This window comes from Salvelinus fontinalis, chromosome 41 (assembly GCF_029448725.1).
Source record: "Salvelinus fontinalis isolate EN_2023a chromosome 41, ASM2944872v1, whole genome shotgun sequence".
NCBI classification, from domain to species: domain Eukaryota; kingdom Metazoa; phylum Chordata; class Actinopteri; order Salmoniformes; family Salmonidae; genus Salvelinus; species Salvelinus fontinalis.
In genome coordinates this window covers 8227670-8251230 of record NC_074705.1, presented here as the reverse complement: position 1 = coordinate 8251230, position 23561 = coordinate 8227670, and the positions used below count along the sequence as shown (strand labels likewise).

Here is a 23561-nt window from a genome sequence, read left to right as displayed (position 1 = left end):
TGAGTGAACAGGGAGTACAGGAGGGGACTGAGCACGCACCCCTGAGGGGCCCCCGTTTTGAGGATCAGCGTGGCGGATGTGTTGTTTCCTACCCTTACCACCTGGGGGCAGCCCGTCAGGAAGTCCAGGATCCAGTTGCAGAGGGATGTGTTTAGTCCCAGGGTCCTTAGCTTAGTGATGAGCTTTAAGGGCACTATGGTGTTGAACGCTGAGCTGTAGTCAATGAATATCATTCTCACATAGGTGTTCCTTTTGTCCAGGTGGGAAAGGGCAGTGTGGAGTGCATTGATATGGTATTACAGTTTAATTTATGTTTTTAGTGTCATTGATATGTTATTACAGTCTAATCGGAATCTTAAAAGTACACGTGTTTGTTTAAAAAGTGCTACAATTTATATTTTTAATTATTGCAATACCCTGTGATCATTATGTCAAGTGCGCTCGTTCACCAGAATAACAATTGACATCTTAAACATGGACTTGGTTGAACATCAATGAAAATCCTTGGCAATGCTTTGCCACAGTATGTTGAAGACAATGTTTTTTCCTCATCCACGGTCGAGAATGCTATGCTAACAGGATCTCAAAACTACCATGATTGGCTAAGCAATAATGTTAAATAATATGAATGTGAAAACGCTGTGTCACTAGGTGGCAGCAATCTGCCTGCAAACTGCCTGCAATCACTATACCAATATGGGTTGGGCAGAGCGGGCCTTCTTACCTGTAGTGTATGTTAAGATCCTCTCAGAATAGAAACACTCAAACACTCAACAGTTGATGTGATACAATTTATTAGATGCAGAAGCCCAGTGACAGCATAATACACTGCAGCTTTTCAAATGATACAATATATATATATATATATATATATTCATCCTACTGCAATATTTATAATTGTCTTGAAAATGGTTTCAAACATCTTTTTTTATATGAATTGAGAAAAGACAAAGATCATTATCCAGACTAGATAACTTGTTATTTCATATAATATTTGTCTGGTCAGTGTCAAGGCATCATTTCACTGTTCTTTTTCAGAAAGATATTTACTAAGACATTAAGTAACAGACACTCAGTTATTTGAATTGAACACGGTTGGTAATGTAAGATAGTAAGTTGTGGTGCTTGTTTCTCAGAATCCCATGGAACCCAAAAGGTCATTATTAGACGAGGTCATGATAGTGTACAGTAACTAACACTTTACTAGTGTTCACTAATCAAACTCCATTTTAACACAGAAAGTCACTTTTGGCCTATATGGCACAGATTCATTTTTTAAATCAGGAAACTTAGACTGTTTTGCAGCAGGAAGCCCAATTCTGATATTTTTTTCCCACAAATTGCCCTTTTACCCAATCACATCGGATCCTCTCATGAGTTTAGACATCAGATACATTGAGACTGAGAGGATCCTTCAGAATGCGTCTGATTCTCAGGCAGTAAACCAGGGTTGTTCTTGCATTGAACATAGCTATGGTATAGCCTGCTTTTACAGCACATAACTGCTGTGCATTGTGGGTGTGGATATACCATTAACATACTGTAACAATGTGGATATGAGAGTGACATCAGATACACAGTGGATCAGTGACAGATACGGTTTAAGGTATATTTCAGTCACTAAGATAATACATACAGTATCATCGGGCTTATTCGTCATACAGTCCTTTACATGTGATTGTATTTCCTTTGGGATCCTGAGCCGTTGCTGGGTTCTGATGGTGGAAACAAGAGGAGAAGGTCATGAGAACAGTTGGTCAGGACTGAAAGACGACATATTAGGGGCATCACAATATGCTTTGGGCCTTACTTGTGGGGAAGTCTTGGTTAAACCTTTTCCTGTTCTGCGAACCTGATATCTGTCAGATAGAAGAGTTGTTTGAGACAACAGCATGCGACAACAATAAGCATCGAAGCGAGCCCAAGAGGGGCTGAAGAGAATTAGTGACGTGCACAACATAATCACCTTTTTCTTCCCTGAGGCACTTAGAGCAGCAAGCTTGTTCTCCAAATCAGACACCTACGAGAGAAGGAATGAAAAGACACAGTACAAATTATACCCCCTCTGAAGAAAACCAAGTTATCTGTAAATAATAGACATGTCAACTAAATGAGCTCCAGTGTTTTATTGTTCTTTCTTCATGCATCCCTGTAGGCTACAATGTTTCTTGGAAAGCTACAGTTGGCGGTGTGCTTTTCAGTCCGTACAGCACATCCCTGTTGAGTAGAAAGCCTGCTCAGTAGAACCCGCAGTAGAGCCTCGTCACCTACCTCACTTTCAGTGCTCTGGACCCGATGTGCAGTCAGGGCCACCACGTCCTCCAGGTCAGAGAGCTCCGAGTCTGTGGCCCCTCCGAAGCGGTTCTTGGCACTCTGCTCCAGATGCCTCAGCTTCTTCTCCAGGTCAAAAGACTTCCCTGAGGTCATGTACACCTGGAACAGGGCACAGAACAACCACCACAAATGCACCCTTACAGATGAGCTGCTAACCAAACACCATTAGCAAGGTAACAGTTTCCAGACTAGACGGCTTGGAATACAAAGCGAATCTCTGCTTTAAGACAACACAAGACCTCTCTCCGCATGCTTTAAACAAAAGGCAGGCTTAGCCCTAGACCTACACTTCACACAGCTATTTTGATTGGATTATGATTGCTTGGGAGGAAAAGAGGAGTGTGATTTTTAAGCTTACATTTTCCTCAAGTTCTCTGTAAGACTCAGCTGCTTTCCTTACGTCAGCCACGTCAATTATCATGGGGCTGTCATTAGACGTTATTGAGGGGAAGTACTCGTTCATTGCGCTTTCAGCGGCATTAATGGTTCTTAGAAACTCTTTGGTGATGTCACAGAGGGCCGCCGCGGTGGATCTCTGAAAGCCATGTAAGGGAACAGAAATTAGCCGGTGGGAAATGACCTACGTCTCCTACATGTAGAGAAGGTGATTTGGAATCCCACCTTCGCGATCAGGTAGTCCTGCCTGAGACTTGCTAGCCCAAATGTCACCCTGAGACCACAAGGATTTTGTCTTGGTCTAATGGTGAAGACATTTACATTGACATTGCGGTCATTTAGCAGAGACTCTTATCCAGAGGGACTGACAGTTGGTGCAACCACATATCACAGTCATAGTAAGTCCAACTTTTCCTCAGTAAAGCAGCTATCAGCAAAGTGCGAGTGAGAAAAGACAAGTGTAAGTGTTAGTGCTGGAAAGGGTGTTAAGGATTGTTTTAAGATGTTAACTCTGCTTGCGAGAGGTCCCTGGTTGGATCCAATTATGTAAACCCTAGATGACTGATAGGGGGTGTTGTTTTGAAGCCACCGTACAGCCATTTTGGTACTCCCCCTGCGCTTATTAATGTCTACATTGGCTTTTGACAAGTATATTCTATTACAGACACTTTCATGCATACGTTTAAATGACATTATGTGGGGCCTCCCGAGTGGCGCAGCTGTCTAAGGAACTGCATCACAATGCTGGAGGCGTCACTACAGAACCAGGATCAATCCCAGGCTGTGTCGCAGCCGGCCGTGACCGGGAGACCCATGATTGGCTCAGCGTCGTCCGGGATAGGGGAGGGTTTGGCCGACCGGGATGTCATTGTCCCATTGCATTCTAGTGACTCCTTGTGGCGGGTTGGGCGCATGCATGCTGACTCGTGTCGCCAGGTGTACGGTGTGTCCTCTGACACATTGGTGCGGCTGGCTTCCGGGTTAAGCGAGCAGTGTGTCAAGAAGCAGTGCGGCTTGGCAGGGTCGTGTTTCGGAGGACGCATGGCTCTCGACCTTCACCTCTCTCAAGTCCGTAGGGGAGTTGCAATGATGGGACAAGACTAACCACCAATTGGGAAGAAACACACATATACACTGCTCAAAAAAATAAAGGGAACACTTAAACAACACAATGTAACTCCAAGTCAATCACACTTCTGTGAAATCAAACTGTCCACTTAGGAAGCAACACTGATTGACAATAAATTTCACATGCTGTTGTGCAAATGGAATAGACAAAAGGTGGAAATTATAGGCAATTAGCAAGACACCCCCAAAAAAGGAGTGATTCTGCAGGTGGTGACCACAGACCACTTCTCAATTCCTATGCTTCCTGGCTGATGTTTTGGTCACTTTTGAATGCTGGCGGTGCTCTCACTCTAGTGGTAGCATGAGACGGAGTCTACAACCCACACAAGTGGCTCAGGTAGTGCAGTTCATCCAGGATGGCACATCAATGCGAGCTGTGGCAAAAAGGTTTGCTGTGTCTGTCAGCGTAGTGTCCAGAGCATGGAGGCGCTACCAGGAGACAGGCCAGTACATCAGGAGACGTGGAGGAGGCCGTAGGAGGGTAACAACCCAGCAGCAGGACCGCTACCTCCGCCTTTGTGCAAGGAGGTGCACTGCCAGAGCCCTGCAAAATGACCTCCAGCAGGCCACAAATGTGCATGTGTCAGCATATGGTCTCACAAGGGGTCTGAGGATCTCATCTCGGTACCTAATGGCAGTCAGGCTACCTCTGGCGAGCACATGGAGGGCTGTGCGGCCCCACAAAGAAATGCCACCCCACACCATGACTGACCCATCGCCAAACCGGTCATGCTGGAGGATGTTGCAGGCAGCAGAACGTTCTCCACGGCGTCTCCAGACTCTGTCACGTCTGTCACATATGCTCATGTGCTCAGTGTGAACCTGCTTTCATCTGTGAAGAGCACAGGGCGCCAGTGACGAATTTGCCAATCTTGGTGTTCTCTGGCAAATGCCAAACGTCCTGCACGGTGTTGGGCTGTAAGCACAACCCCCACCTGTGGACGTCGGGCCCTCATACCACCCTCATGGAGTCTGTTTCTGACCGTTTGAGCAGACACATGCACATTTGTGGCCTGCTGGAGGTCATTTTGCAGGGCGCTGGCAGTGCACCTCCTTGCACAAAGGCGGAGGTAGCGGTCCTGCTGCTGGGTTGTTGCCCTCCTACGGCCTCCTCCACGTCTCCTGATGTACTGGCCTGTCTCCTGGTAGCGCCTACATGCTCTGGACACTACGCTGACAGACACAGCAAACCTTTTTGCCACAGCTCGCATTGATGTGCCATCATGGATGAACTGCACTACCTGAGCCACTTGTGTGGGTTGTAGACTTCGTCTCATGCTACCACTAGAGTGAGAGCACCGCCAGCATTCAAAAGTGACCAAAACATCAGCCAGGAAGCATAGGAACTGAGAAGTGGTCTGTGGTCACCACCTGCAGAACCATTCCTTTTTTGGGGGGTGTCTTACTAATTGCCTATAATTTCCACCTTTTGTCTATTCCATTTGCACAACAGCATGTGAAATTTATTGTCAATCAGTGTTGCTTCCTAATGGACAGTTTGATTTCACAGAAGTGTGATTGACTTGGAGTTAGATTGTGTTGTTTAAGTGTTCCCTTTATTTTTTTGAGCAGTGTATATTATGTGAACTGAACATAAAAATACAAAATATATTCCTTAAAATATTTGTTGTTGTTGTACTAATGATACTGTCCCCACTACAACAAAGAAATACATAAATACATGTTCTTTTGTCCTTGAAACATTTTATTGAAATACTGTAGAATGCCATTAATTCCTATGGAAGAGTTCTCCTATGTAGTTCTCCTATGGAAGAGTTCTCCTATGTAGTTCTCCTATGGAAGAGTTCTCCTATGTAGTTCTCCTATGGAAGAGTTCTCCTATGTAGTTCTCCTATGGAAGAGTTCTCCTATGTAGTTCTCCTATGGAAGAGTACCAATATGGCGGCAGGTGGCTTCAAAGCCTCTCATTGGCCATTACATAGCATCCGCAATCCAGGGTTTATACACATCATTGGTTGGATCCTATCACCTCCGCTACAGCTTTTTGGTGTGTGTCTGAGATGTAACAGGGTAACAGGACCGCCAAAACTCACCTGCTGAGCTTCAGTGGGCCCCTCATCGCTGGAGGAGCTGAGGGGCTCCAGGGGGAGGACTGGGAGGTTACTCTTCACAGCGGCCCTCTTTAATAAAGGGGTCTTCTTCCCCCCTCCTGCTTCCTCGTCGGAGGAGGGAACACTGATGTTCCCCGCCAGCTCGCTGAGCTTCCTCCTCAGCTTCTCCTCCTCTATCTGTGCAGCGGTCGGGGACGTCGCCTGTGAATAGAAACAGGATTGACTTACTAGTGCAACCTGGAGCCTCAACAGTGCATCTCCAGTGAACTCTGTTCTGGGCCGTTTCCTGACTTTATTCCAGGTGGACAGAAACAGGGTTGGGGTCAGTTCATCTAGATTCCTGTCAGTTTAAGACTTGAATGTTTAGGAGTTGAATGGCTTATGTCTTATGGAGAAATTCAACAAGGAGGAGTTGTAATGAAAATGAGCCCAACTCAAGGTGGGCAACAACAGGTTTTAAGGCCAGAGTTAGCTAACAAGTTACCCTTTGATGAACCCCTGTGATTCTCTTTAATATGATTATTCCAAGAAAGATAAAGCTCTGTTATGAGATCAGTAGGAAGCTCTGTTAGGAGCTCTGTTAGGAGATCAGTAGGAAGCTCTGTTAGGAGAGCTGTAGGAAGCTCTGTTAGGAGAGCTGTAGGAAGCTCTGTTAGGAGATCAGTAGGAAGCTCTGTTAGGAGATCAGTAGGAAGCTCTGTTAGGAGATCAGTAGGAAGCTCTGTTAGGAGATCAGTAGGAAGCTCTGTTAGGAGAGCTGTAGGAAGCTCTGTTAGGAGAGCTGTAGGAAGCTCTGTTAGGAGATCTGTAGGAAGCTCTGTTAGGAGCTCTGTTAGGAGATCTGTAGGAAGCTCTGTTAGGAGATCAGTAGGAAGCTCTGTTAGGAGAGCTGTAGGAAGCTCTGTTAGGAGATCAGTAGGAAGCTCTGTTAGGAGAGCTGTAGGAAGCTCTGTTAGGAGAGCTGTAGGAAGCTCTGTTAGGAGATCAGTAGGAAGCTCTGTTAGGAGAGCTGTAGGAAGCTCTGTTAGGAGAGCTGTAGGAAGCTCTGTTAGGAGAGCTGTAGGAAGCTCTGTTAGGAGAGCTGTAGGAAGCTCTGTTAGGAGAGCTGTAGGAAGCTCTGTTAGGAGATCAGTAGGGAGCTCTGTTAGGAGATCAGTAGGGAGCTCTGTTAGGAGATCAGTAGGGAGCTCTGTTAGGAGAGCTGTAGGAAGCTCTGTTAGGAGATCAGTAGGAAGCTCTGTTAGGAGCCCTGTTAGGAGAACAGTAGGAAGCTCTGTTAGGAGATCAGTAGGAAGCTCTGTTAGGAGATCAGTAGGAAGCTCTGTTAGGAGATCAGTAGGAAGCTCTGTTAGGAGATCAGTAGGAAGCTCTGTTAGGAGATCAGTAGGAAGCTCTGTTAGGAGATCAGTAGGAAGCTCTGTTAGGAGATCTGTAGGAAGTTATGTTAGGAGATCAGTAGGAAGCTCTGTTAGGAGATCAGTAGGAAGCTCTGTTAGGAGCTCTGTTAGGAGATCAGTAGGAAGCTCTGTTAGGAGCTCTGTTAGGAGATCAGTGGGAAGCTCTGTTAGGAGCTCTGTTAGAAGAACAGTATGAAGCTCTGTTAGGAGATCTGTAGGAAGTTATGTTAGGAGATCAGTAGGAAGCTATTTTAGGAGATCAGTAGGAAGCTCTGTTAGGAGATCTGTAGGAAGCTCTGTTAGGAGCTCTGTTAGGAGAGCAGTAGGAAGCTCTGTTAGGAGAGCAGTAGGAAGCTCTGTTAGGAGAGCAGTAGGAAGCTCTGTTAGGAGAGCAGTAGGAAGCTCTGTTAGGAGAGCAGTGGGAAGCTCTGTTAGGAGAGCAGTAGGAAGCTCTGCTAGGAGCTCTGCCAAGAGAGCAGTAGGAAGCTCTGCTAGGAGCTCTGTTAGGAGAACAGTAGGAAGCTCTGTTAGGAGATCAGTAGGAAGCTCTGTTAGGAGATCAGTAGGAAGCTCTGTTAGGAGATCAGTAGGAAGCTCTGTTAGGAGATCAGTAGGAAGCTCTGTTAGGAGAACAGTATGAAGCTCTGTTAGGAGATCAGTAGGAAGCTCTGTTAGGAGATCAGTAGGAAGCTCTGTTAGGAGATCTGTAGGAAGCTCTGTTAGGAGATCAGTAGGAAGCTCTGTTAGGAGATCAGTAGGAAGCTCTGTTAGGAGATCAGTAGGAAGCTCTGTTAGGAGATCAGTAGGAAGCTCTGTTAGGAGCTCTGTTAGGAGATCAGTAGGAAGCTCTGTTAGGAGCTCTGTTAGGAGAACAGTATGAAGCTCTGTTAGGAGATCTGTAGGAAGTTATGTTAGGAGATCAGTAGGAAGCTATTTTAGGAGATCAGTAGGAAGCTCTGTTAGGAGATCTGTAGGAAGCTCTGTTAGGAGCTCTGTTAGGAGAGCAGTAGGAAGCTCTGTTAGGAGAGCAGTAGGAAGCTCTGCTAGGAGCTCTGCTATGAGAGCAGTAGGAAGCTCTGCTAGGAGCTCTGTTAGGAGAGCAGTAGGAAGGTCTGTTAGGAGCTCTGTTAGGAGAGCGGTAAGAATCTCTGTTAGGAGAGCAATACAAAGCTCTTTTAGGAGCTCTGTTAGGAGAGCAGTAGTAAGGTTTTTAACCCTTTCTTACCTCATCGTCGGGGGGTAGAGTCATCTTGGACTCCAGCCGGTTCAGGAGACTCTCTATGGCTGACATGCGCTTGTTTAGCGCATTGACCTGTACCACATTGACAGGAGAGGAGTGAGGTGAGACCAAGTGAGGTGAGACCAAGTGAGGTGAGACCAAGTGAGGTGAGACCAATACAAAATGACAGGAGAGGAGTGAGGTGAGACCAAGTGAGGTGAGACCAATACAAAATGACAGGAGAGGAGTGAGGTGAGACCAAGTGAGGTGAGACCAATTCAAAATTACAGGAGAGGAGTGAGGTGAGGCCAATACAAAATGACAGGAGAGGAGTGAGGTGAGACCAAGTGAGGTGAGTCCAAGTGAGGTGAGACCAATACAAAATGACAGGAGAGGAATGAGGTCAGACCAAGTGAGGTGAGACCAAGTGAGGTGAGACCAATACATAATGACAGGAGAGGAGTGAGGTGAGACCAAGTGAGGTGAGACCAATACAAAATGACAGGAGTGGAGTGAGGTGAGACCAATTCAAAATGACAGGAGAGGAGTAAGTTGAGACCAAGTGAGGTGAGACCAATACAAAATGACAGGAGAGGAGTGAGGTGAGACCAAGTGAGGTGAGACCAATACAAAATGACAGGAAAGGAGGGAGGTGAGACCAAGTGAGGTGAGACCAATACAAAATGACAGGAAAGGAGTGAGATGAGACCAGGGGAGGTGAGACCAATACAAAATTACAGGAGAGGAGTGAGGTGAGACCAAGTGAGGTGAGACCAATACAAAGTGACAGGAGAGGAGTGAGGTGAGACCAAGTGAGGTGAGACCAATACAAAATGACAGGAGAGAAGTGAGGTGAGACCAAGTGAGGTGAGACCAATTCAAAATGACAGGAGAGGAGTGAGGTGAGACCAAGTGAGGTGAGACCAATACAAAATGACAGGAGAGGAGTGAAATGAGACCAAGTGAGGTGAGACCAATTCAAAATGACAGGAGAGGAGTGAGGTGAGACCAATACAAAATGACAGGAGAGGAGTGAGGTGAGACCAAGTGAGGTGAGACCAATTCAAAATGACAGGAGAGGAGTGAGATGAGACCAAGTGAGGTGAGACCAATTCAAAATGACAGGAGAGGAGTGAGGTGAGACCAAGTGAGGTGAGACCAATACAAAATGACAGGAAAGGAGTGAGATGAGACCAGGGGAGGTGAGACCAATACAAAATTACAGGAGAGGAGTGAGGTGAGACCAAGTGAGGTGAGACCAATACAAAGTGACAGGAGAGGAGTGAGGTGAGACCAAGTGAGGTGAGACCAATACAAAATGACAGGAGAGAAGTGAGGTGAGACCAAGTGAGGTGAGACCAATTCAAAATGACAGGAGAGGAGTGAGGTGAGACCAAGTGAGGTGAGACCAATACAAAATGACAGGAGAGGAGTGAAATGAGACCAAGTGAGGTGAGACCAATTCAAAATGACAGGAGAGGAGTGAGGTGAGACCAATACAAAATGACAGGAGAGGAGTGAGGTGAGACCAAGTGAGGTGAGACCAATTCAAAATGACAGGAGAGGAGTGAGATGAGACCAAGTGAGGTGAGACCAATACAAAATGACAGGAGAGGAGTGAGATGAGACCAAGTGAGGTGAGACCAATTCAAAATGGCAGGAGAGGAGGGAGATGAGACCAAGTGAGGTGAGACCAATACAAAATGACAGGACAGGAGGGAGGTGAGACCAAGTGAGGTGAGACCAATTCAAAATGACAGGAAAGGAGGGAGGTGAGACCAAGTGAGGTGAGACCAATTCAAAATGACAGGAAAGGAGGGAGGTGAGACCAAGTGAGGTGAGACCAATTCAAAATGACAGGAAAGGAGGGAGGTGAGACCAATACAATACATCTGTCTCATGTCAGGGTAGTTTAATAGTGTAGAGAGACGTCATCTGTCTCATCTCTGTTTCAGCTCTATTTCACTCTCTCTTTCTTACAAACACACAGAACCACACACCCTACCGGTGGCTGTGTTGGGACCTGCAGGTTCTCGTGAGAGCCAACTCGGCTGTAGGAAGGGCGTCGGCGATAGGGGGTCTGGTACATGTTGCGCCCTCCCTCCTCCTCTTCTGACGTGTCCACATAGTGCTGGCGGTTCATAGAGGAGCTGATCTTGGACAGGGAGCGGGCACGCACCATCCCATACTGCCCATCATCTGAGGACCATCGCTTTAGCTCAGGTTATATTAGAAAATGTCCGTTTGGCGTGAGATTACTGTTGTTGTAGTATTGTAATGCCATTACATTGCAAACTAACCAGCTCTGATTGAATGTCTGTGTGTGGGAGTGTGTGTGGGAGTGTGTGTGCTTGTTGCTTACCAGGGCGCATGTTGTACCTATCCAGGCTCTTCCTACGGTTCATGCGATGTTGTTGTTGCTGCATGGAGTCCATGTACTCCGTGTCACCCCGGTGACCACCGCTTCGCTCCTCCTGGATCTGCTGTACAGAGGTGACATAACCGTCACAATCTCAAATAACCCCCTATTCCCACAATGCACTACTTTTGGCTAGTAGAAACCAGGAGAGTTTTGTCCGTCTACCTGGTAGGATTGTCGACGAGAGTGAGTGCGAGAGTGGGGTGGAAAATACTCTTCTATATCCACATCCAAGTCCATGGGATGAACAGAGAGCAGGCGCTTGTTCTTTCGCATCTGACAAAACAACAGGATGGAGACATAAAGAGAAGTAGTGAGTCTGGGATATGATATCCAGGTTCTCGAGAACGACATTGAGAGGAGAAACTGTTTACCGTTTTGTATCGCTGAGCTTCTGCTTCTGCATAGTCCTCATCATGACCATTGTACCTATCATCTACAGGGGAGAGAGGGAGAAGAAGGGGTGACTTTTTTTTCTTCTCAAATTGGGTAACCCCGTGTTACGTTTGCATATCATAGTGCTTATGCTGGTGTTGTCAACTCCGTTATGATATGCAAAAGTACCACGGGGCTAAGCAGTTTTCAGGTATGTTGAAATATTTATATATTTTTCCCATTGCCTTCATCTATTCTACTTACTGCGGATATCAGGCATGCTTTGTGTGTCACTGTCACGACGAGCGCCTGTGAAGACAGAGAGAAGTGATATTCTGTTACTAATAATTATATAGACAGTACCAGTCACCTACTCATTCCATGATTTTTCTTTATTTTACTATTTTCTACGTTGTAGAATAATAGTGAAGACATCACAACTATTAAATAACACATATGGAATCATGTAGTAACCACAAATCAAAATATATTATATTTTTTGAGATTCTTCAAAGTAGCCACCCTTTGCCTTGATGACAACTTTACACATGCTTGGCATTCTCTCAACCAGCTTCATTCATGAGGTAGTCACCTGGAATACATTTCGATTAACAGATGTTCCTTGTTAAAAGTTAATTTGTGGAATTCCTTTCCTTCCTAATGCGTTTGAGCCAATCAGTTGTGTTGTGACAAGGTAGGGGTGGTATACAGAAGATAGCCCTATTTGGTAAAAGACCAAGTCCATATTATGGAAACACAGCTCAAATAAGCAAAGAGAAATGACAGGACATCATTACTTTAGGACATGAAGGTCAGTCAATCCGGAAAATTTCAAGAACTTTGAAAGTTTCTTCAAGTGCAGTCGCAAAAACCATTAAGCACTATGATGAAACTGGCTCTCATGAGGACCGCCACAGGAAAGGAAGACCCAGAGTTACCTTTGCTGCAGAGTTCATAAGAGTTGCAAAGTTCATCAGAGTTACCAGCCTCAGAAATTTCAACCCAAATAAATGCTTCACAGATTTCAAGTAACAGACACATCTCAACATCCACTGTACAGAGGAGACTGTGTGAATCAGGCCATCATGGTCAAATTGCTGCAAAGAAACCACTACTAAACGATAAGAAGAAGAGACTTGCTTGGGCCAAGAAACACGAGCAATGAACATTAGACCGGTGGAATTTTGTCCTTTGGTCTGATGAGTCCAAATTCTAGATTTTTGGTTCCAATCTTAGTGTCTTTGTGAGACGCAGAGTAGGTGTATGGATGATCTCCGCATGTGTAGTTTCCACCGTGAAGAATGGAGGAGGTGTGATGGCGTGGGGGTGCTTTGCTGATGACACTGACAGGGATTTATTTAGAATTCAAGGCACACCTAACCAGCATGGCTACCACAGCATTCTGCAGCAATACGCCATCCCATCTGGTTTGCCCTTAGTGGGACTATTATTTGTTTTTAAACAGGACAATGACCCAAAACACACCTCCAGGCTGTGTAAGGGCTATTTTACCAAGGAGAGTGATGGAGTGCTGCATGAGATGACCAGGTCTCCACAATCACCTGACCTCAACCGAATTGAAATGGTTTGGGATAAGTTGGACCTCAGAGTGAAGGAAAAGCAGCCAACAAGTGCTCAGCATATGTGGGAACTCCTTCAAGACTGTTGGAAAAGCATTCCAGGTGAAGCTGGTTGAGAGAATGCCAAGAATGTGCAAAGCTGTCATCAAGGCAGGAATCTAAAATATATTTTGATTTGTTTAACACTTTTGGTTACTACATGATTCCAGATTATTTCAAAGTTTTGATGTCTTCACTATTCTACAATGTAGAAAATAGTAAAAAATAAAGAAAAACCCTTGAATGAGTAGGTGTGTCCAAACTTTTGAGGTGTGGGTCAAGAGAACTGTTAGAATAACGAACAGACAACAGCCACTCAGTTCTAGAACACTGTTCCCAGTTCTAGAACGCTACATGTGAGCATTAGTGGAGGCTGGTGGCAGGAGCTATAGGAGGACAGGCTCATTGTAATGGCTGGAATGGAATCAATGGAACGGAGTCAAACAGGTGGTTTCTATATGTTTGATGTGTTTGATACCATTCCGTTTACAATGAGCCCGTCCTCCTATAGCTCCTCCCACCAGCTGCCAGTGGTGACCATTTGTCATCATAGCATGGGCATGTCACCCCGATGTCAAGTACAGGCCCTACCATGTGACTCTTCATTACAGCCAGCCATGTGTCACACTACTGATCATTTGGTGACCAAAATGTGACACTTGGACACGTCTCAACAACAACCACAACTGTAACATGGGCTTACATTTAGAAGTATGCACAATGAATCAATAATCAAACAAAAAGAACCCACCCTCTCCGTTGAGTCGCTTGTAAAGAGACTTCATCACCTTGGCACTGCCGAAGCGCTTGAAACGGGTGCGCACGTTGTCATGGTACCATCCCACCGTTCCGATTTTCAGGACCCTGCAAGGTAAACACAAGTCACTTCAGTCTCAATATGAACCCCATAGAGCTAGGAGAGTCACTCCAGTCTCAATATGAACCCCACATAGCTAGGAGAATCACTCCAGTCTCAATATGAACCCCATAGAGCTAGGAGAGTCACTCCAGTCTCAATATGAACCCCATAGAGCTAGGAGAGTCACTTCAGTCTCAATATGAACCCCATAGAGGTAGGAGAGTCACTCCAGTCTCAATATGAACCCCATAGAGCTAGGAGAGTCACTCCAGTCTCAAAATGAACCCCATAGAGCTAGGAGAGTCACTTCAGTCTCAATATGAACCCCATAGAGGTAGGAGAGTCACTCCAGTCTCAATATGAACTCCATAGAGCTAGGAGAGTCACTCCAGTCTCAATATGAACCCCATAGAGCTGGGAGAGTCACTCCAGTCTCAATATGAACCCCATAGAGCTAGGAGAGTCACTTCAGTCTCAATATGAACCCCATAGAGCTAGGAGAGTCACTCCAGTCTCAATATGAACCCCACAGAGCTAGGAGAGTCACTCCAGTCTCAATATGAACCCCATAGAGGTAGGAGAGTCACTCCAGTCTCAATATGAACTCCATAGAGCTAGGAGAGTTACTCCAGTCTCAATATGAACCCCATAGAGCTAGGAGAGTCACTCCAGTCTCAATATGAACCCCATAGAGCTGGGAGAGTCACTCCAGTCTCAATATGAACCCCATAGAGATAGAATAGTTTCCTGACCATGTCACCTGAACAGGACTCTTGACCCTCTTCTCTAACTATATATTATTACTAGCCTTCTAAGAGTTGGCCCTCTTCTCTAACTATATATTATTACTATCCTTCTAAGAGTTGGCCCTCTTCTCTAACTATATATTATTACTATACTTCTAAGAGTTGGCCCTCTTCTCTAACTATATATTATTACTATCCTTCTAAGAGTTGGCCCTCTTCTCTAACTATATATTATTACTATCCTTCTAAGAGTTGGCCCTCTTCTCTAACTATATATTATTACCATCCTTCTAAGAGTTGGCCCTCTTCTCTTACTATATATTATTACTATCCTTCTAAGAGTTGGCCCTCTTCTCTAACTATATATTATTACTATCCTTCTAAGAGTTGGCCCTACTATAACTATATATTATTACTATCCTTCTAAGAGTTGGCCCTACTATAACTATATATTATTACTATCCTTCTAAGAGTTGGCCCTCTTCTCTAACTATATATTATTACTATCCTTCTAAGAGTTGGCCCTCTTCTCTAACTATATATTATTACTATCATTCTAAGAGTTGGCCCTACTATAACTATATATTATTACTATCCTTCTAAGGGTTGGCCCTACTATAACTATATATTATTACTATCCTTCTAAGAGTTGGCCCTACTATAACTATATATTATTACTATCCTTCTAAGAGTTGGCCCTCTTCTCTAACTATATATTATTACTATCCTTCTAAGAGTTGGCCCCACTATAACTATATATTACTACCCTCCTTCTAAGAGTTGGCCCTCTTCTCTAACTATATATTATTACTATCCTTCTAAGAGTTGACCCTCTTCTCTAACTATATATTATTACTATCCTTCTAAGAGTTGGCCCTCTTCTCTAACTATATATTATTACTATCCTTCTAAGAGTTGGCCCTACTATAACTATATATTATTACTATCCTTCTAAGAGTTGGCCTTCTTCTCTAACTATATATTATTACTATCCTTCTAAGAGTTGGCCCTACTATAACTATATATTATTACTATCCTTCTAAGAGTTGGCCCTACTATAACTATATATTGTTACTAACCTTCTAAGAGTTGGCCCTCTTCTCTAACTATATATTATGTGGAAGGACCACCAGAGGGCAGGCTGGGCTGACGGATAGTAGCCCAACAAGGCATGGGAGACAAGGTAACCAGAGGCAATTAAGCACAGCTGATGGTACTAATGAGACATTCTCCTTCCCCTATAATAGAGAGTATGGAACCAGCAGGAAGTGGAAAAATACTATCTCTTATCTTTACAATCGTTCTCACCTCCTGCGATTACGGGCGGTGCTCGTGAGTTTGGGGCAGGGTTGACCTTATCCAAATAAATTTTGCCTGGGCCTGCCTGAAGCGGAATACCTGGGGTACACCGTGGGGAATGGGAAAATACGCCCACAGGCAGAGAAGACCAGGGCAATTCGGGACTGGCCTCGACCCCGGACCAAGCAGGACGTTCGGGCCTTCTTAAGGAGAACGGGATATTATCGCCGTTTTATCCCGGGATATGCAACCATTGCCAATCCCCTCACAAACCTCATCAATAAAAACTTGCCAAACCAGGTAGAGTGGAAAGACGAGATGGAAGAGGCCTTTCAATTGCTAAAAGATGGCCTGTGTTCGGATCCCGTCCTACAGGCTCCGGACTTCTCACAAGAGTTCATTGTGCAGGTCGACGCCTCGGATACGGGGCTCGGGGCCGTACTAGCTCAGGGTAAAGGCGAAGCAGAGAAGCCGATTCTCTTCATAAGTAGGAAGCTCAGCGATCGGGAACAGAGATATGCTACCTTAGAGAAAGAAGCCTTAGCCATTAAGTGGGTCCTCGATTTTCTCCGGTACTACCTACTGGGTCGGAGGTTTGCATTAGTTACGGACCATGCACCCCTCACGTGGATGGCTGGTAAGAGAAACAATAACAACAGAATAGCCAGATGGTTTCTGGCTTTACAACCGTTCTCTTTCCATGTCATCCACGCGGCCGGATCGAGGAACGGGAATGCAGACGCGCTGTCCCGACGAGACCAAGACGGTGCGTCTGGCGCCCGACCCTCCGGTTCGGTCCTGAGGGGGAAGGTATGTGGAAGGACCACCAGAGGGCAGGCTGGGCTGACGGATAGTAGCTCAACAAGGCATGGGAGACAAGGTAACCAGAGGCAATCAAGCATAGCTGACGGTACTAATGAGATATTCTCCTTCCCCTATAAGAGAGAGTGTGGAACCAGCAGGGAGTGGAAAATACTATCTCTGGAAGATGGCCACCGAGACAGAGGAGCTATCCATGAAGAACCACTAAGACGGTGACAAGCCCGTGACTTTTGTTGTAGTTTAAAGATAATCGTATTGTGTTCCTGTTTGATCTGGAGAAGAAGATGTATGTTTTTTTCCTTGGGAGAATTTTATTGATCATGTTGGAGTGTTTGTGTTGACCGAATGCCCTCAATAGAGAACTGTGTTCAATCAAGAAAACCTACTCCTGGCTCGTTTGTTCCACCTTCCCGCTTTAGAGTGACGCCCAATTACTTGGTCCTCTCACAATTATTACTAGCCTTCTAAGAGTTGGCCCTACTATAACTCTATATTACTACTGTCCTTCTAAGAGTTGGCTCTCTTCTCTAACTATATATTATTACGATCCTTCTAAGAGTTGGCCCTCTTCTCTAACTATATATTATTACTATCCTTCTAAGAGTTGGCCCTCTTCTCTAACTATATATTATTACTATCCTTCTAAGAGTTGGCCCTCTTCTCTAACTATATATTATTACTATCCTTCTAAGAGTTGGCCCTACTATAACTATATATTATTACTATCCTTCTAAGAGTTGGCCCTCTTCTCTAACTATATATTATTACTATCCTTCTAAGAGTTGGCCCTACTATAACTATATATTATTACTATCCTTCTAAGAGTTGGCCCTCTTCTCTAACTATATATTATTACTATCCTTCTAAGAGTTGGCCCTCTTCTCTGACTGCCTGAAGCTTCATAATGATACAGACGATCTGGGTTCAAGACCTGGTCAGTTTTCCAAACCCATCTGTTATTACTATGTGTTCAGGAGATTCCTTTAATGCTGTGTGTTCAGGAGACCTTGACACCCACGGGCCCCCACCTTGTCATACGACAGGGGTCGCACACCCAGCCGTGATCCTTCTTGTTGTAGCGGCTGCATGCCTTGCAGGTGTACATCTTACAGTCTATGCACTGACGCTTACTGTTGACCAGGAACTTGAAGGGCTGCAGACAGCGGATACAGTGAGAGTCTACCAGGGTGGTCTGAGTACCCAGCAGCTCAATCTTAGTGTCCTCCTTCTCTATCTTAGTCTTTAGGTCCCTAGAGGAGAGGAGACGAAAGGAGGGGAGGGGAGGGAAAGAAGAGGAGGAGAAGGAGAAAGAGAGCGGAGGGGAGGAGGAGAAGAGCGAAGAAGAGGGGAGAGGAGGAGAAGAGAAGAGGGGAGGGGAGGCCATAGAGAAGTGTGAAATCATACGGTAGATTAGTATAAAGCATGAAATAATTATACAGTAGATTAGTATATATCAAATCAAATGTTATTAGTCACATGCGGCGAATACAACAGGTGTAGACCTTATAGTGAAATGCTTACTTCCGAGCCCCTAACCAACAATGCAGTTTAAAAAAAAAGATGGATAAAAATTTGTAGATTACTATATAGCATTAAATCATTATACAGTAGATTAGTATATAACATTAAATCAGTACACAGTAGATTAGTATGTAACATGAAATCATTATACAGTGTATTAGTGTATAGCATTAAATCAGTATACAGTAGATTAGTATATAACATTAAATCAGTATACAGTAGATAGCATTAGATAGCATATATAGCATTAAATCATTATACAGTAGATTAGTTTATAACATTAAATCATTATGCAGTTGATTAGTATATAACATTAAATCATTATACAGTGTATTAGTGTATAACATTAAATCAGTATACAGTAGATAGCATTAGATAGCATATATAGCATTAAATCATTATACAGTAGATTAGTTTATAACATTAAATCATTATGCAGTTGATTAGTATATAACATTAAATCATTATACAGTAGATTAGTGTATAACATTAAATCAGTATACAGTAGATTAGTATAGAACATTAAATCAGTATACAGTAGATAGCATATACAGCATTAAATCATTATACAGTAGATTAGTAAATAACATTAAATCATTATACAGTCGATTAGTATATAACATTAAATCAGTATACAGTCGATTAGTATATAGCATTAAATCATTATACAGTAGATAGCATTAGATAGCATATATAACATTAAATCAGTATACAGTAGATTAGTATATAACATTAAATCAGTATACAGTAGATTAGTGTATATGATTAAATCAGTATACAGTAGATTAGTATATAACATTAAATCATTATACAGTAGATTAGTGTATAACATGAAATCATTATACAGTAGATTAGTGTATAACATGAAATCATTATACAGTAGATTAGTATATAGCATTAAATGATTATACAGTAGATTAGTATATAACATTAAATCAGTATACAGTAGATAGCATATATAGCATTAAATGATTATACAGTAGATTAGTGTATAACATGAAATCATTATACAGTAGATTAGTATATAACATTAAATCAGTATACAGTAGATTAGTGTATAGCATTAAATCAGTATACAGTAGATAGCATTAGATAGCATATATAACATTAAATCAGTATACAGTAGATTAGTATATAACATTAGATCAGTATACAGTAGATTAGTATATAACATTAAATCAGTATACAGTAGATTAGTATATACCATTAAGAAGATAACATTAAGTCCCTGTTAACTCCATGGATTATAATAAATCAGTTTAAGACTGGCTCTGTGGAATCATGCGTGCAGAATCACACGTATAATGTACCATTCTGTTCTGTTTTGGTCAGTTTTAGCAGGGACTACATTACATCATTTATCAAGAACATTTTACACAATGTCCTTGTGACAGTTTGTGAATAAAATAAAGTGATGTCTGACAGGAAGTCTATTTTCCTTTAAGAGTATGACAAGATGAGGAAGACAGACAGAGGAGGCTTTGTGTCCCAGAGAGAATAGGCCTCCTGGCGACTTGTTTTCCCTGGGACACAGTACAGGCAGAACGGGCCTTGTGACTTAGCCATGATCTCTGTGATGAGCTGACTCACAACAGCAGGCCTGTTTCACACTTACATTCCTGAAGCCTGTTTTCCACAGTGTGTGAAAGCACACACACACACACACACACACACACACACACACACACACACACACACACACACACACACACACACACACACACACACACACACACACACACACTGTGGAAAACATATGGCTAATGTATAGATCGCTGAGGAACTCAGTGTGATCGACTCGTATGGAATCTATAGTGTTGGCATTCAGATAAAAGACAGACAATAAGTATCTATTGTTGTAGAGTCCTAAATGCTGCCAGCGTAAGACTTCATGATTATATATGTCACATACAGACAAGGAGTTTGTTATGTCAGATATGCTATTGAAAAACGCATCCAAGCCTTCCACCCTTCAACATTGATTCAATTTAATATTTTCTCAATAAACCTCTGAAATATGATATTGAACCTTATTGAAAGGTGACCGACCCCAGTCTCTCTTCTTCTATCTTCCTGAGGGTGAAGTCTCTCTGTATGACCTCCCAGACATGCTTGGCCTCGTCGTCTGAAAGCGCGGTCAGGTCCATGGTTATGGAGAATATGAACCAGTACTCTACAGCAAAACAGAGATGGTCCGTCCCTGTAAAGTAACCAAAACTAGTGAGAATATGGTCCCTGTAAAGTAACCAAAACTAGTGAGAATATGGTCCCTGTAAAGTAACCAAAACTAGTGAGAATATGGTCCCTGTAAAGTAACCAAAACTAGTGAGAATATGGTCCCTGTAAAGTAACCAAAACTAGTGAGAATATGGTCCCTGTAAAGTAACCAAAACTAGTGAGAATATGGTCCCTGTAAAGTAACCAAAACTAGTGAGAATATGGTCCCTGTAAAGTAACCAAAACTAGTGAGAATATGGTCCCTGTAAAGTAACCAAAACTAGTGAGAATATGGTCCCTGTAAAGTAACCAAAACTAGTGAGAATATGGTCCCTGTAAAGTAACCAAAACTAGTGAGAATATGGTCCCTGTAAAGTAACCAAAACTAGTGAGAATATGGTCCCTGTAAAGTAACCAAAACTAGTGAGAATATGGTCCCTGTAAAGTAACCAAAACTAGTGAGAATATGGTCCCTGTAAAGTAACCAAAACTAGTGAGAATATGGTCCCTGTAAAGTAACCAAAACTAGTGAGAATATGGTCCCTGTAAAGTAACCAAAACTAGTGAGAATATGGTCCCTGTAAAGTAACCAAAACTAGTGAGAATATGGTCCCTGTAAAGTAACCAAAACTAGTGAGAATATGGTCCCTGTAAAGTAACCAAAACTAGTGAGAATATGGTCCCTGTAAAGTAACCAAAACTAGTGAGAATATGGTCCCTGTAAAGTAACCAAAACTAGTGAGAATCCCGAAGGTCTATCACCCATGTACCCAAGCCAACACAACATAAGGATACATTGACACCCCTGGTAAATGTCCACTTACTCCACAGGGTGGACCAGATTAGCCTGGTTGACTAGACTGACCACTCATCTTAACATTGTTTTACTGTGAGTGCAGCCAGCGGTCAGTCTAGTCAACCAGAATATATCACCAGATTGATTTAAAAAGCAGCATATGAATAGATTTTCGAATTCATGTTTATACATTTTCTTGTACTTACTTTTCTAAAGAAAAATACATTGCACGTCAATTAAATCACGTATGCTACAATAACAATCATCTTTGATTTAGCATATTAATATGATGAATTACCTTTACGCCCAGCGCAGAGCAGACAGCTGTGAGGTCAGTTGTTAATTCCCTGGAGTTGAGGCAACACATTTGCGAATGGCCTGAAGAAGTCGGTTGTTCATCACATGCTCTGAGTCTCACACAAAAGAGAGGATGAGCGAGCGTTTCACCCCTCCTCCAACTCCAAGGAGTTTTAACAACTAAGTAACAGGTCAAAACAGGCCTGTATTTTCGCCAAGTTTTAATTCAGTCATAGAATACTGATGTAAGAGCCTCGGATGGCAGTAGCCCCCAAAAGATACCAAAATAACATCATATCAGTAAGTATGTTTTCCCCAACAGGTTAAATACGAGTACAGCTATTAGAAAAAAAATCTTTTCCTGAAAAATGAATAACGACACTGAAGAGTTCGTCTCGAGCCTAACAACACCCGTGCCAATATATCCTCCAAACACTTCTCGAGCTTTATCACTTAATTAAATGTCTGCATTATTCTACCTGTTTCAATAGAGACCACTGACACCTTGTGTTGCTATCATACTCACTAAACTTCTCGGCATGAGTTTCACTCACTCATAATCCTATTTGTACCTCTCACTGCACATTGGTGACTGCACTCTCACTGCACTCTCGGTGTGAAAAGCTATTCTGAACAGTGATAAGTTACAACCATTAAATAGAGCATCAACAACATGAAGGCCTCTATTGTTGACAGTGTGCTGGAGAAAGGTGCCCTTAGCAGCAGAAAGATAGCACTGGCTGTCCACACAGAGGGAAGAGGGCACATTACCCAGTCAGGAAGACTTCATTTCTGGAAACTTGCTTCCTTTCCCCTGTATTTGATGGCAACTTATTGTGGTGGTCAAAGGACAGGATACAGATGTAAGATCTTAATCTGATCACCCTGTTGCAAGAGAACTTTCCTGCAATGCAGGAAATACACAACTTGTAGTTCATTTGAAGTTTAAGAAAAGAAAAATACATGGTGTACAGCAAATGAAGAAAAATACATGGTGTACAGCAAATGAAAGACAGGCATCTTGTGATTCCAGCCAATATTTCCGATTTCTTAAGTGTTTTACAGCGAAAACACAATATAGCATTCTATTAGCTTACCACAATAGCCAGAAACACAAGCCATTTACCAGCAGCAAAAGTTAGCGATCGTAACAAACCAGCAAAATATATATCATTTTTGACTAACCTTGATAAGCTTCATCAGATGACAGTCCTATAACATCAGGTTATACATACACTTATGTTTTGTTCGAAAATGTGCATATTTAGAGCTGAAATCAGTGGTTATACATTGTGCTAACGTAGCATCTTTTTCCCACAACGTCCGGATATTTTTCTGACACTCACATATTCTGACCAAATAACTATTCATAAACATTACTAAAAAATACATGTTGTATAGGAAATGATAGATACACTAGTTCTTAATGCAATCGACGTGTTAGAATTCTAAAAATAACTTCATTACGACATAAGGCTTACGTTATGGCGAGAGAGTACCCAAAACCTGGGCGCAAAACTAATAGTACACAGTTCGACAGATATATGAAATAACATCATAAAATGGGTCCTACTTTTGATGATCTTCCATCAGAATGTTGTACAAGGGGTCCTTTGTCCAGAACAATCGTTGTTTGGATTTAGAATGTCCTCTTCTCCAGTCAATTAGCACGGAAAGCTAGCAAAGTGGCGCGAAGCTCTCCTTCCTGAACATACGCAGACAAAGCAACACGCCTAACGTCCCGAAAAAATTCAATAATCTAATAAAACTATATTGAAAAAACATACTTTACGATGATATTGTCACATGTATCAAATAAAATCAAAGCCGGAGATATTAGTCGTCTATAACGACAGCTTTACAGAAGACAATACCAGGTCACTTCTCGCGCGCTCCAGAAAACAGGAAATTGGTGTCACGTCATGCCAAGAGCTTTTATTCGACCTCAGATCATGTTATACACTCCATTTCTTCTCTCACTGCCTGTTGACATCTAGTGGAAGGCGTATGAAGTGCATGTATACTAATAAACATCAAGCACATTT

At 43.0% G+C, this 23561-nt stretch overlaps 1 protein-coding gene across 1 annotated transcript; it reads right to left on the bottom strand.

Moving 5' to 3' along the window:
- Positions 1–883: 883 nt before the first annotated feature.
- On the bottom strand, positions 884–21673 carry LOC129840631 (melanophilin-like). Its single transcript, XM_055908642.1, has 15 exons — positions 21518–21673; positions 20256–20406; positions 17714–17935; positions 13711–13823; positions 11605–11649; positions 11340–11401; positions 11131–11241; positions 10909–11029; positions 10552–10745; positions 8553–8639; positions 5913–6131; positions 2272–2433; positions 1967–2020; positions 1811–1859; positions 884–1715 (listed from the first exon to the last, which is right to left on the bottom strand). The coding sequence occupies exons 2-15, from the start codon at positions 20351–20353 to the stop codon at positions 1669–1671; spliced, it is 1584 nt and encodes a 527-aa protein (XP_055764617.1). The 5' UTR covers positions 20354–20406; positions 21518–21673; the 3' UTR covers positions 884–1668.
- Positions 21674–23561: the final 1888 nt, after the last annotated feature.

Excerpts from the sequence above, each read along its gene's own strand:
- LOC129840631 (XM_055908642.1), bottom strand. The coding sequence starts at position 20,353 with ATGGACCTGACCGCGCTTTCAGACGACGAGGCCAAGCATGTCTGGGAG. Across the intron at positions 11,402-11,604 it reads AAGCATGCCTGATATCCGCA|ATGATAGGTACAATGGTCAT; the intron begins GTAAGTAGAATA and ends TCTCCCCTGTAG. Across the intron at positions 1,860-1,966 it reads GTGCCTCAGGGAAGAAAAAG|ATATCAGGTTCGCAGAACAG; the intron begins GTGATTATGTTG and ends TCTATCTGACAG.